The sequence below is a fragment of the Dermochelys coriacea genome, chromosome 8 (genome assembly GCF_009764565.3).
Source record: "Dermochelys coriacea isolate rDerCor1 chromosome 8, rDerCor1.pri.v4, whole genome shotgun sequence".
In the NCBI taxonomy this organism is placed as follows: domain Eukaryota; kingdom Metazoa; phylum Chordata; order Testudines; family Dermochelyidae; genus Dermochelys; species Dermochelys coriacea.
Genome location: NC_050075.1, coordinates 52,336,927 through 52,349,389, shown reverse-complemented (window position 1 = coordinate 52,349,389; position 12,463 = coordinate 52,336,927). Strand labels below are relative to the sequence as shown.

General features: G+C 47.2%; 1 protein-coding gene across 1 annotated transcript in view; it reads right to left on the bottom strand.

Moving 5' to 3' along the window:
• Positions 1–4,544: 4,544 nt before the first annotated feature.
• Positions 4,545–12,463, bottom strand: part of AXDND1 (axonemal dynein light chain domain containing 1) — a 51,165-nt gene continuing 43,246 nt past the window's right edge. Inside the window, exons 22-26 of the mRNA XM_043491370.1 lie at positions 12,043–12,192; positions 11,260–11,400; positions 10,346–10,437; positions 9,394–9,536; positions 4,545–6,988 (exon numbers count right to left, since the gene is read on the bottom strand). Coding sequence (XP_043347305.1) covers positions 6,900–6,988; positions 9,394–9,536; positions 10,346–10,437; positions 11,260–11,400; positions 12,043–12,192 — 615 coding nt within the window. The 3' untranslated portion in view covers positions 4,545–6,899. The remainder of the gene's footprint in view (positions 6,989–9,393; positions 9,537–10,345; positions 10,438–11,259; positions 11,401–12,042; positions 12,193–12,463) is intronic.

Genomic DNA, 12,463 nt, shown 5'->3' with positions numbered 1-12,463 from the left:
TTGTTAGTCTCTAAGGTGCCACGGGTACTCCTTTTCTTTTTGCGAATACAGACTAACACGGCTGCTACTCTGAAATCAATCATTCCAATTAGGCTGGCTGGATAGACTAGGGGTGTTTTTATTAAAGGCCCCAAATATCAACCTCTTCCTTCCCAACCCCCACAACATGATCTGGCTGGAATCATTTGCATTGCAAAAGCCTGGTGCCCAGGAGAAGCGAGGAGGCCCAAAGGGACGCCCTGCTGTAACATATCAGTCAGAGGCTGCGGATTATCCAGGGCTCCATACGCTCGGGCAGTGCTTGAGATCTTCCTGCTGTGTCACTCATCGCGAAGTGGGCATCTCCTCAAAGAAGGGCAGCTAGTAAGAAGTGCAGGCCCAGGTACAGGGTGAGCTACATGAGACCTCTGTCTTTCAGTCCCTCGTGTGTGTACCCCACTGGAGACAGGTTTCACTACCTTCGCCCCTCTCTGGGTGGAATCCCCATAGTCTTGGTCTGATCCCTCGACTGGGTTTCGGGGCTGCAGTCCCGTGCCTCCCAATCGTGTTAATGTAGCTGGCCCAGCTGGGCTGGGCCCCTGTAAACCCTTTGCCTCCAGAAGCCTGGGGCATCAGCTGAATAAAGTGACTGAAAACAAAGGCTTCAGACTTACATATTAATCATTAAAGGGCCCTGCCAGTCTGAGCCAAGGGATCACATGTGACAGGCCTAGCCACATCTTCCCTCTCACTTACACCATCTTCCCTTGCAGCCTTTGGCAAGGTCCTCTCACCTGCTTACCTTCATCCCCAGCTGGAACAGCCTGCCTGCTGCAAGTGCTCCCTCACTCAGTGTGTCACTGGTAGTGTCCCCCATGCAGGCAGCTGATGATGACTCAACTCCCCAAACCAGGGGAGGTGCTTTATAGCTGTTCCTGGTCTTTTACACCTCTAGGCTTTCAGCCCTGGCACCCCCTCTGCCTGGTGCCTGGAGAACAGCATCTTCCCATATAATAACCCCAACCAGTATCATCTTAACTCCCTTGAAGCTGTTTACCCCAGGTGGCTTATCCCAACTATTGCTTCATTTCCTGCTTGTTTACCCCTAAGAGCCTCCTTTGACTGTACCCCAGACAGATGGGCAGGCTAATGCCAAGCAGGTAAACTGAGGCACATAAGGTGTTCATGAAAGCTAATGCAGATAGCTCCCGCAGTCTCCACCTGTGCAGCCGAAGCATTGATTGCAAAGGGCAAACTAGGGTTGGAGCAGTAAGTGGGCAGCCCTGGGGAATAGTGTCCCCTGAGATCTCTGTCACTTGCCAGTTGTTGGGTTCTGGGCTGAGGTACCCAAACGTGTGACGTAGCTAGGCCAGGGAGAGCAAATGGGCAGCACAGCAGAAAACAAGGTGGGGTCCTTGTTGTTCCAGCTCCTTTCTCTGTGTTAGTGTCAATTGTTAATGAGCTCCGGCAGCAGCCCAGTGGCCTGGTGCCGCCCAAGGTTTGAGTGGGAGCAGCTGGAGGACAACCTGGCGCACATCTGGCTGTGGGGTGGGGAAGGGGCACTGCTTGCAGCCAGGCTGACACATATCAGCCACACTGGCTCCTAGCAGCACTGCCGTCCCCAGGGGAGCTGCTGCCCTTCCGCCCTAGAGGAGTGAGCAGGGCCCCTGGCTTCATGGGGTGGAGGTAGCCAAGTGTGAAGGCATAACACCCCCCATCCAGACCGGTCTCCTCCATGGATGATTTTTGTTGGGTGAATGAGGTGAAAAACAACCTCCTCTATGCATCCGATGAAGTGAGCTGTAGCTCATGAAAGCTTATGCTCTAATAAATTTGTTAGTCTCTAAGGTGCCACAAGTACTCCTTTTCTTTTTGCGAATACAGACTAACACGGCTGCTACTCTGAAACCTCCTCTATGGCCTGGGAGCCTGCTCCTGAAATGGACCCCCCAGCCATCTGTGGGGTAAGCAAGCTGTATTCCTGCTTGTTGCTACTAGATGGCGCCCGAGGACAGGACACAGGCAAAGTTCTCATCCTCTGTATGTCTGTGTGAGACATGAACCTAGTAAGAGAGATGGGATCTTATTAGGGGACTAAAGGCTGAGAGATAAACTACAAATCCTGATGTACTTCCCCTGAGATAATGAAAGCAGGGAGCTAATAACTGTCATGAGCTTTATAGATAACAGCAACATTTCTATAGCTTTCTTCAACTGCCCTATGCGCCCTAGGCGATGATTCTCTGGCGATGATTCTCTATTCAGTTCTGTCGGATGGTCCACAGAACAGAACGCTCAAAAAAACTGAACAGAACTAAGCATCATGTCTCCAGAAGTCTCTTTAAATATCTGTAGCTCCCTATTCAATTGAATAGACCTTTCCCCATAGCAAAAGTATGCAGCACATACTAGCAAATCCTGTACAACCGTAGTACTGCACCCTATTCCTGACCACCTGTACCCCAGGTCTGGGATCCCCACAGCTCTCACCTACCTTTGAGTATCCCTCCTGGAGGCAGTGCAGCCAAGCTGATAGGGCACTGGACTGGGACTCAGGAGACCTGGATCCAATTTGTGGCTCTGTCACTTACCTGCTGGGTGATTTTGGACAAGTCTCTTCCCCTCTCTGTGGCTCAGTTTCCCCACCAGTGACTTGGGAATAATGATACCAACCTCCTCCATAAAATGCTTTGAGATCTATGGCTGAGAAGAGCTATATACGAGCTGGATATTATTATTAATAATACTTATTATAATTACAGCAAATTGCCAACCCAGCCAAATTGCCACCCTGCACCCTCTGGCTATTGTATTTGTACATCTCTTTGCACTAAGCCCCTTGCTTGCTGCTGACCACTGTAAGAGGAGACCATCTGCAGCTGGGGTAAGGTTTCTGATAGCGATGCCTCAATACAATGCATCAACATAATGGAGATGGACTGACAGAAAAAGGGTTAACCCTTAGGCTATTAAGGACAAGGATCCTCATTGCCAGTGATGTGACCAGGCTAAAGCCCTGAGCAGCATGTGCCATCCTGGGCCTCCACCCCTCCTCCCTCTCCTTCCACTTTACAGCCAACCTTCCGGCTGCTGCATCCACTTTGGGATTCCTTCCCTACCTGCCTCCAGAACCCCTTATCCTCCTGTTTCCCTACTTCACCCTCCATCTTTAGAGGTATTAGCCGGTGTTCTAAGACTAAGGAAACTCTCAGCCAAATGTCTGAGCAGGTGGGAAGGGAGAAGAAACTGGCTTTGGAAAATTTGGCACCAGCCTGAGTTAGTCTCCACTGAAGAACATGAGCTGAGTGGAGCCCCCCCTACTGGCTAGTTCAGGTTATTGAACAGAGGCAGCTCATCGGGCCCCATCTCCCAGCCTGGGACCCATTGCAGCAATGTAACTTCAGAGGGAAACGTGTTGATCAAACAGTTTGTTTTCCCCCAGACGTTTCTCCTGCTGCGTTTCAAACTCTGCACAGAACGGTCACTCTAGACAGACTCTCTGGGGGGGAGTTACAAACCTGGCATGTTTTTAGGGCTGTTCTTTAAATACCCAAGAGGAAGGACTCTGAGGATCACCATGGAAACAACACAACCAACCTCGGTCAGACACCATCAAGTTAATAGGTGAGCACACACATGGTACTTCAGCCCTAACCAAGCACACGCACACTGCAGGCAGGGGGAGCACTGAAGGTGTAGGCAGGAACACAGAGAGGAGCGAAGGCACAGAAGCAAGCCTGGGAAGGAGTGGTGGACGGGGCGGTGAGTTATACAAGCCGATGGTGCCCATGCTCCAGGAATATTCAGGGTCTGCGGGCCCAGCTCCATCAATGTTCGGGGCCGGATCTCTCCCCTGGCCCCGCCTGCCACCCTCACGCACCTCCCCCAAAGCAATCTCCCAGCACCACCTGCCACCCCATGGCAATTTAAAAGGACCCAGGGGCCCCTGGTTGCTGCCACCGGCAGCGCAGTGGGGCTAAGGCAGCTTCCTACCCGGCCTCACTCCGCGCCACTCCCAGAAGCAGCCGGAACGACCCTATGGGCCCAGGGGTCTCCGCACACTGACCCCGCCCTAAGCACTGACTCCACAGCTCCCATTGGCCAGGAACTGTGGGCAGCAGCATGTGGAGACCCCCAGCTCTGTGCCCTCCCCCACCTAGAAGCCGTTGCCAGAGGGGTGTGCAGGCTGCTTTCGGGAGTCACCCGAGGTAAGCGCCACACCCCTCATCCTCTCCTGCACCCCAACCCCCTGCCCCAGCCCAGAGCCCGCACCCAGCACCCAAACTCCCAGAGCTCACACCCCTCCCGCACCCAAACTCCCTCCCAGAGACCAAACCCCCTCCTGCACCCAAACTCCCTCCCAGAGACTGCACCCCCTTCTGCACCCCAACCCCTTTCCCCAGCCCAGAGCCCGCATCCAAACTCCCTCCCAGAGCTTTAGGCAGGTGGGGGTGGGGGGGGAGGATTTGGACCGATTCTGGGCACCACCAAAAATTATACAAACTCACCATCCCTGGTGGAGGCACTTGGAGAAGGAGAGGAAGAGGTGCAAGGTGTATGATGGGAAGAACAACAGTAGCACAGGCAAGAGTGCTGGAAAGAGCAGCTGATGTGCCCGGGGAGGGCACTGAAGGTGCAGGAAGGACAGTGGGGAGGAGTACGGCAGAGGCACCGGGAGAAAGGAATGAAGGGAGGCACAAAACTAACCAGGAATGTAAACTGCTTTCTTATCAACTACCAGTTTGTCTGGATAGAATGTATTGGGAAATCAGGTCTTATATGTAAAAGGTTAAAAGTATTGATTAAAATATAGGAACTGGTTATTATAGCAACTATAAGTATAAATGGAAAAGGGGTGTTATGTAACCAAAATAAGAAAATAGTCAGTGAATAAGTATATTATATCTGAAGACCTTTATATTTACGTTAAATTCTCTAAACTGTAAGCTATGTAAATGCTGTGACCTTTGTACAAACTCCTGCTATGTGTCTGCACCGGAGAATGCAAAAGCTAAGATACCTTCTAAACTTTGCTAATTTCTAAAACACTATGCCTAAAATATTTTTGAAAAATATTGCATACATGTTTGTGTAATGTGCGGGGTCCGTATAACTGTCAAAATTTAAACCATATGCCTCCTTGAAACTTACAACATATTACACACATCCTGGGGTAAAAATGTATAGCGCCTCACTGTCAGTGAAAAACATGTAAAAGAAAACAGACAAAAAGGTGTATTAGGCAAAGTGATCTAGGGAAACTGGGAACTCTTCCCAATTAGGTAGAAATACAGAAGGGGGAAGCACAGAATTTTGAGACAGCATGACCACTGCCACTGCTGTCTTCCAAAGGGGTTGGGTAACATATTACTCTTCCTTTCTGTATTATGCTGTATTAATCTTTGATTAATAACTTGATCAAGTCTAGTTATTGGAATCTCTTGTTATTAATTGCTATTGCACCAGCAACAGACCTCTCTTAAGTCATTTTGTAGTGATGCAAATGCTAATATAAGGCCAAACACAGGGACTTGAAATGAGATCCTCAGGCCCAATAAACTTAGAGTCAAGTTGCAACAGTCTGTACTGGCTAATCAACATTAAGACATTTGGTCATTTCATTGGAGCAACAGAGGTGCATCTTTAACATTTCTATATATACAAAGCACTGGAAAAGCAGAGAGTAGGGCTGTGTGTATATATAAATGGTAAAACGGGGCAAAGTCCTGGAGAAGCCCTGGCAATAACATCAATCAAGGCAAAGTCCTGGGCAGGTCACTGATATTTGCTGTAGTAATCAAACTTTCTTTGCAGGCCCAGCCTCCCATTATTGTTTGGATGCTCTGGGGACAGTTTGTGATTGTTGGGGATTTTACTACTCCCTGTCACACCCCACCCCCAAAGTCCTTTTTGTAGGTACAAGCTGCTTCATCTTTGTTTTCCACAACCATTGCCTTGTTAGCCATTGTTAGGAGCTGCTCTGCTATCAGCTGTTTCTCTTGTCCTGGTGATTCTGTATTGCCCCGGAGGTTTAGTGCTTAGGGGTCTCCCCATTAGTCGGCAGGACTCCACCTTTGTGTCCTGGCAGCGTTGTCTCAATAACCCTTCTGGACAGTCCTGTGGGTTGTTTCCTTAGGAGTCTCAATCAAACTGACAGAGCTGTTCCTCTCCAATTCACCACCCATGTTAACAGAAGTCCCAAAGTATCAAAAGCCATGGAAATCTTGTAAAAGGGTGATAACCAGGGAGATGATGGCTCTCAGAAGAGGTATTCTGAGTCTGCTGCCTTAATTATTTATCAAGCAACACTGAGCAGAACTTTTTTTCTTTTTCTATACACCGCACCTGTATAAATTAGTTGGAAACTTCCCCTCTAAATACTTAGAAAGTATCCTGTGTCCCACTCTGCGAAAGACCTGGCCCAGGAGCCTCCCTCTGTCTCCAAACCTGGAAGAAACCATCCCAAGATTTCTGTTCACAAGCTGAGCACCTATGAATGGATCTGAGATCTGGACAACTTGTCCCAAAGTTCCAATTGCAGCAGTATAGCTAGCCTGGGATAAGTTTATGACCTGATATCTTAAAAACTCTACTAACAGATATGTTGAGAAGGCCTGAAAGCCTTTTCTACAAGTTCTGTTCTAATCCACTCTCCAGTTATGACTGGCAACTACTCTAAAACACTGCGTTACCCCCAGCGTGGGGTTTTCAGATAATTTATAAACCTAGAAAAGATCCTCTCCAGTGCTTTGTCTAAAGCTCTCCTTTGGAGGGTGCATTAGTGGGTGTTCCAGCCATTTTGCTATACTAAAGAACATGGAATTAAAGTGTATCTGGAGCCACAGAGATGGGCAGTGGGGTTATGCTTAAAGTCTACTACAAATGGGAACCAAACGACCTTTGTTGGGTGTTGCTACTCTTTAATGTTTGGGTTTGCTGGCTTTCCTGGACTGGACACTAGCAGATGATTTATGAGAAGTTGGCTTGGATTCTTCTTGGAAAGAGACTTCTGAAATAAGAAATACACAGAGGTTAAAAATAAATATAGCAAAACTCCTCCTCGGGTAAATATATCCTGTAGTATCAAGTATACATCAGTCTCTCCTTTCAAATCACAACTGGGAGGGAATCACTAGAGGGCAAGTGTTGAGAAAGCCCAGGGACTATAGTCCCATCTTCCCCTAATAAGGGTAGATCCAATTTTAAACTGATGAAAGGAAGTGCTTTCCCACATAATATGCAGTTTGCCTGCAGAATTCACTGCCACAGGATGTCACTGAGGCCAAGAGCTTGGCAGAGTTCAAACAGGGATTAGACACTTACACATGTCAGGAAGGAGTTAAAATTCAGCCAGCAGAAATGACAGAAAGTGCTGAGAAGCAAGGACACTGACAACTGTAAATAATTGATTAGCTTATATGGTCAATGCCCACCCAGTAACTCAGTTCTTAGAACAGAATAAACCTTCCCTTCACAGCCCACCAGATATCTGTAAGCACTCATCCCTATCCCGCCCCGCCTCCTTCCCCCACAAGGTAGCCATAGATGCTTGATACAATAGAATGACCTCTATACGTATGTATTGTTCCTATTTTCATCTTTGTTTAGGGTTCTCTCTTGATTTGTAACAATGTCTGTCTCTGTATGTACAGATAAATGTAAATGAATTGATAAGCGAATGTATATAACTTGTCACTATGGCACCATATTTTTGAAGCTGCTTGTCAATTTTCCCGGTACCATGAATAAACCCCCTTCAGTATTGTCTGTGCTTACCTAATTCTTGGGGGAAAGAATCTTTTTGCGTAACACACAAATAACAAAAATATCTAGAGTTATGGAGAGGAAGGATTGTCCTGTGGTTAAGGCACTAGCGTGGCATTGGGAGATGTGGGTTCATATTCGCTCCTCTGCCACAGACTCCTGGTGTGAATTTGGGCAAAGTACTTACCCTCTCTGTACCTCAGTTCCCCATTTGTAAAACAAGGATAACAACACTGCCCTGCCTAATAGAGGTCTTGTGAGGGTAAACACACTCAGACATTGCATAATAGGGGCTAGATAAGTATCTTAGTATATATTAAAAATGAGCAAAATTCAAGATGTAAGCCACCCTGTACTGAATGGGGGTGAGGTACCCATTTCTGGGGGCAGGTACCCCATTGCTGCAGGGTTTCTTGTGCTTTCCTCTAAAGCAGTTGGGTCTGTGGCCACTGTCAGTGAAAGGATACTGGGCCGGACAGACCACTGCTCTCCCTAGTATGGCAGATCCTTAGTTCCTATGTTCCTCAAAGTTAGGGTTGTACTTCTTGGACACCACACTGTGAGGGAGCCCAGAACTGAGTGGAGATGGAGAGTGAATTCTCTGTCACCCAGGAGAGGTTGGTCCTGGACAGCTCTTAAAGATAGCAGCAAGGAGAGCATGAGTAAGATGTAGCCAGTCTCCACATGCATGCCTGTACAATGCGCCGGAAACAAATATTTTTAAAATGCTAAGCTTGGTCTACACTACAGCATTAGGTCCACATATGTTGACCTAACTTATGTTGACGTAACTATGTCAGTGTCTACACTACAGCCTTGCTCCCGCCAATGTGAAGGCCTTACTATACCGACATAATACCTCCACCTCCATGAGAGGCGTAGGACTTATAGACCTCCTGTAGACTCTGTGTTACTTACATTGGCTGTTGGGTAAAATTCTTGTCAATTTCATGGCTCAGTGCTAGAGCTGTGAAATTGACAAGAAAGACTAGTAGGTTCCCTCCTGTGAACCCTGCATCTGGCTCACAGCCACCCCCCCAGGCTCCTGGCTACCCACTCCCAGCGTGCTGCTGCTGCCTGCACTCCCCTCTCCCCATTGGGAGCCCTGCTGCCCCCCCAGGCTACCAGCTCCCAGCAAATACACAGCAAATACATATACATATGCTGTGTATTTATACCTACCTACTGTATTTTCCACTCCATGCATCTGATGAAGTGGGTTTTAGCCCACGAAAGCTTATGCCCAAATAAATTTGTTAGTCTCTAAGGTGCCACAAGGACTCCTCGTTGTTTTTGCTGATACAGACTAACACAGCTACCACTCTGAAACCAGTTACCATTCAAGGCACTAATTTTCTAGTGTAGACAACCCCCTAGAAACAGAAAGAATCTGATTATTAAGCATTCTTACCAACTTTCTTTCAAAAACGCTCAGAATGCAGTGATTCTACTGTTTCTGCTATAGAATAATCTCCAAAGGGAGGTGGTTGATACCTCATCTCTTGGCACATTTAAAATTAATTTAGACAACAAACTAGTAAATGTCCAAGAGGGAATGGTCCGGCACTGGCCATGAAATGGACTAAGAGACCTAGCAGCTTTTTTCTATCTCAGAGTCCACAAGACATCTCAGAATTCTGATTAGCTCACCTGGTTTTGGTGCTACTTCCTGGGCTTTGAGTGCTTTTTCCAGCTGTTTCTCTAGATCCTGGATTCTCCCCAGAGCTTCTTCCAGATGCTCATCCAGGCTTTCTGATCTCTCCTCTGCATTCTGAGCACGGATCTCGGCTTCTCTGAAATACAGAAGCCAGGAAGACACTGAAACCTGGAGCCTAAGAGACTGTTGGCAAGATACTCAACAGATAGGCTAAGAAAACTGAGATTTTCAGTATAACTGATTGGCTCTATAAAAAACAATTCACTAATATAAATGTGTGGCATTATTAAAAAGATCTAAACCAAATAGTGACTCCATGGCCCCAGCTATATGGTCCATGTGCATCAATTACATTTTCAATTAATTTTAAAACTCCATTTCTCCGAACAAAGGGTCAGATGAAATTCAATAAGGACAAATGCAAAGAACTACAGTTAGGAACAAATAATCCATTGCACAGATACAAAATAGGAAACTACTTTCTAGGAAGGAGTACTGCAGAAAAGGATCTGGGGGTTATAGTGGATCGCAAACTGACTATGAGTCAACAATGTAATACTGTTGCAAAAACAAAAAACAAAGCAAACATCACCCTGAAATTGCTTACTGTGCTTGCTTACTATGATCTTGTTAGCAAGATCATAGTAAGCAAGACACAAGAAGTAATTCTTCCACTCTACTCAGTTCTTATAAGACCTCAGCTAGAGTATTGGGTCCAATTCTAGGCACCATACTTTGGGAAACTGGAGAAAGTCCAGAGGAGAGCTAAAAAAAAATGATTAAAGGTCTAGAAAAGATGACTTAAAAGGAAAGCTTGAAAAAATTGGGGTTGTTTAATTTGGAGAAGAAAAGACTAAGGGGGGACATAACAGTCTTAAAGTACATTAAAGGTTGTTATAAAGAGGAGGGTGATAGGTCCTCTCAATCAGGTGATCCAGTACTCACAGGAGCTGCTCTTGCAGATGTTCCAGTGAAGCCAAGGTCTCAAACTCCTTTTGAGAATACGGGGTTGTTGACTTGCTGGCAGTCATCTCTCTCTAGGGGGAGAAGAGGAAACACCTTCTGTTTGGGAGTGTGAGGAGAGGGGAGAAACCAGCAGAGCTATGCTTCATCCACAGCATGTGCCTTGTCCAGTTGGGTGCTGGTCTGTCACTACTTAATTTGAGAACGGACAAGCAACAAAGAGGGCAGGGCACTACATCGAGGCTCCAGTTCAGAAATGCACTTAAGTACAGGCTTCACTTTAGGCATGTGATCAGTCCCATCAACTTCAACTGGATCTTCTCACATGCTCAGAGTTAGCGCTTTGCTGAATCAGGGCCTGAGTGGACTCAGTGGTTAATTGTCTTGGATTGCTAAAATCTTCAATACACATCCAGATGTCATGTAGCCTGTCAGGTTATGGCAATTTGTGAGGGTGATGTCCTGACTGGAAAGCCCTGATGATCAGGATCAGAATGAAAGGAGGTCAAAAGTGTGAGAAGGGACCAATAGCTCCTTTAATTGGCTGAGCTTGAGAAGGCCTTACACTCAGGGGCATTTGTCTGTCTGTAATGCGATAACTTTTGAACACTGTATATAATAAATTCCAAAATTTCAGGGAGCGTTTTAGTCATTGATAGCCAGGATCCTCTTGATTTTGTGGAAAATCAGAAAACTGGAAAGGGAGAAAAGAGGGGAGAAATGGGGTCCCCGCCACCTGATTAGCACAGCCACTGCATCTCAGATTTTTTTGAAAATGCCACTAGGAACTTATCTGCATCTTTAGGCACCAAAATACCTTTAAAAATCTGGTCCCAGAGCTCAAGCTACAGCCCAGGTGAAAAAGAAACAATAATTTGTATGATGGAGATTCCTACCCCAGAGACCGACACCGCTGTTGACTTGAGGGATTTCAAATGGATGTTGGAGTCATATCCTATGTACCTGACGGTGTCCTCAGTTACCTCACTACTTATAGTCGGGGTGTCACTGCTGACATCTGGCGCAGGTGGCTCCTGCTGAAGGAAAGGTGAACGATGGGTTAGTGCAATGGCTCCTGGCACAACATAGGCTTTGAGGCCTTCATTTCACATGTCATATGCAAATGGCAAGAAGCAAAGAAAGGTTTCACTGGAAAGCAGTACATCTTACGCCAACCATGGCTACAGCACTCGTAAAATGGAGATTTTCACCATGGGTAGTGGGTGGAGCCCCCCTTTGGGGAGGCTAGCCCCCCGACTCCACCCCTTATGCCCACGCCGTCCCCACGGCCGGAGCCCCAGACTCCTGCCCCCTCCCCCTGCGGCTGGAGCCATAAGCCCCCCCGTCCGCAGGAGCCATGGGCTGGCTGAAGCCCTGAGCATCCCTCCTCGGCTGGAGGAGCCCTGGGCTGGCCAAAGCTGCGCCATGCTTCCCTTCCCTGGACCCAACCCACCCAGGGAAAAAGCGTCTGTTAGAAGATGCTTTTGATATGCTCCGTGCATGTTCCAGGGCGGCTGAGGCATCACTGAGTGCCTTCTCAGCCATCCTGGAACCTGCCAGGGCATAATAAAGCAAAAACTTTGCCGCCAAACCCCACAGCCAGGGGTTTGATGGCCGGGGCAGTGCTGGGGACAGCAGAGCCACCCTTGCCTATTATACCCGCCGCCCATGATTTTCACCTTTTCCCCTAACACTTCTTCCCCTTTCACAGATTTCTTATCAACATCAACATCTTCAGTTTTGCCTTTCCCAAGTTCAGAAGAAGTCTCAGAAATTTCTTCAGGCAAAGAAGAATCCACATGAATTGAGTGCATCTGTGGCTGGGTCTCCTGGAAAGCAATGCAAGGGACTATTCAGTAGCACTCTCATCTGGGATTCTGTCCCTCCATATAACACAGGCAAACACCAAAACAAGGCAGCCAGTCACTGATCTTGTCCTGCTTAAATTTTTAAACAAGAAATAAATGGAAGCTCATCTGGTTTACTAGCCAGCCACATCAGGAGGGCTGGTTTCTAATCTATTTAAAATTACAAGCTACATGATGTTGGTGTCTCCTCTAAATCCTTATTGGACCCTTATGAACATTACAAATCACTACA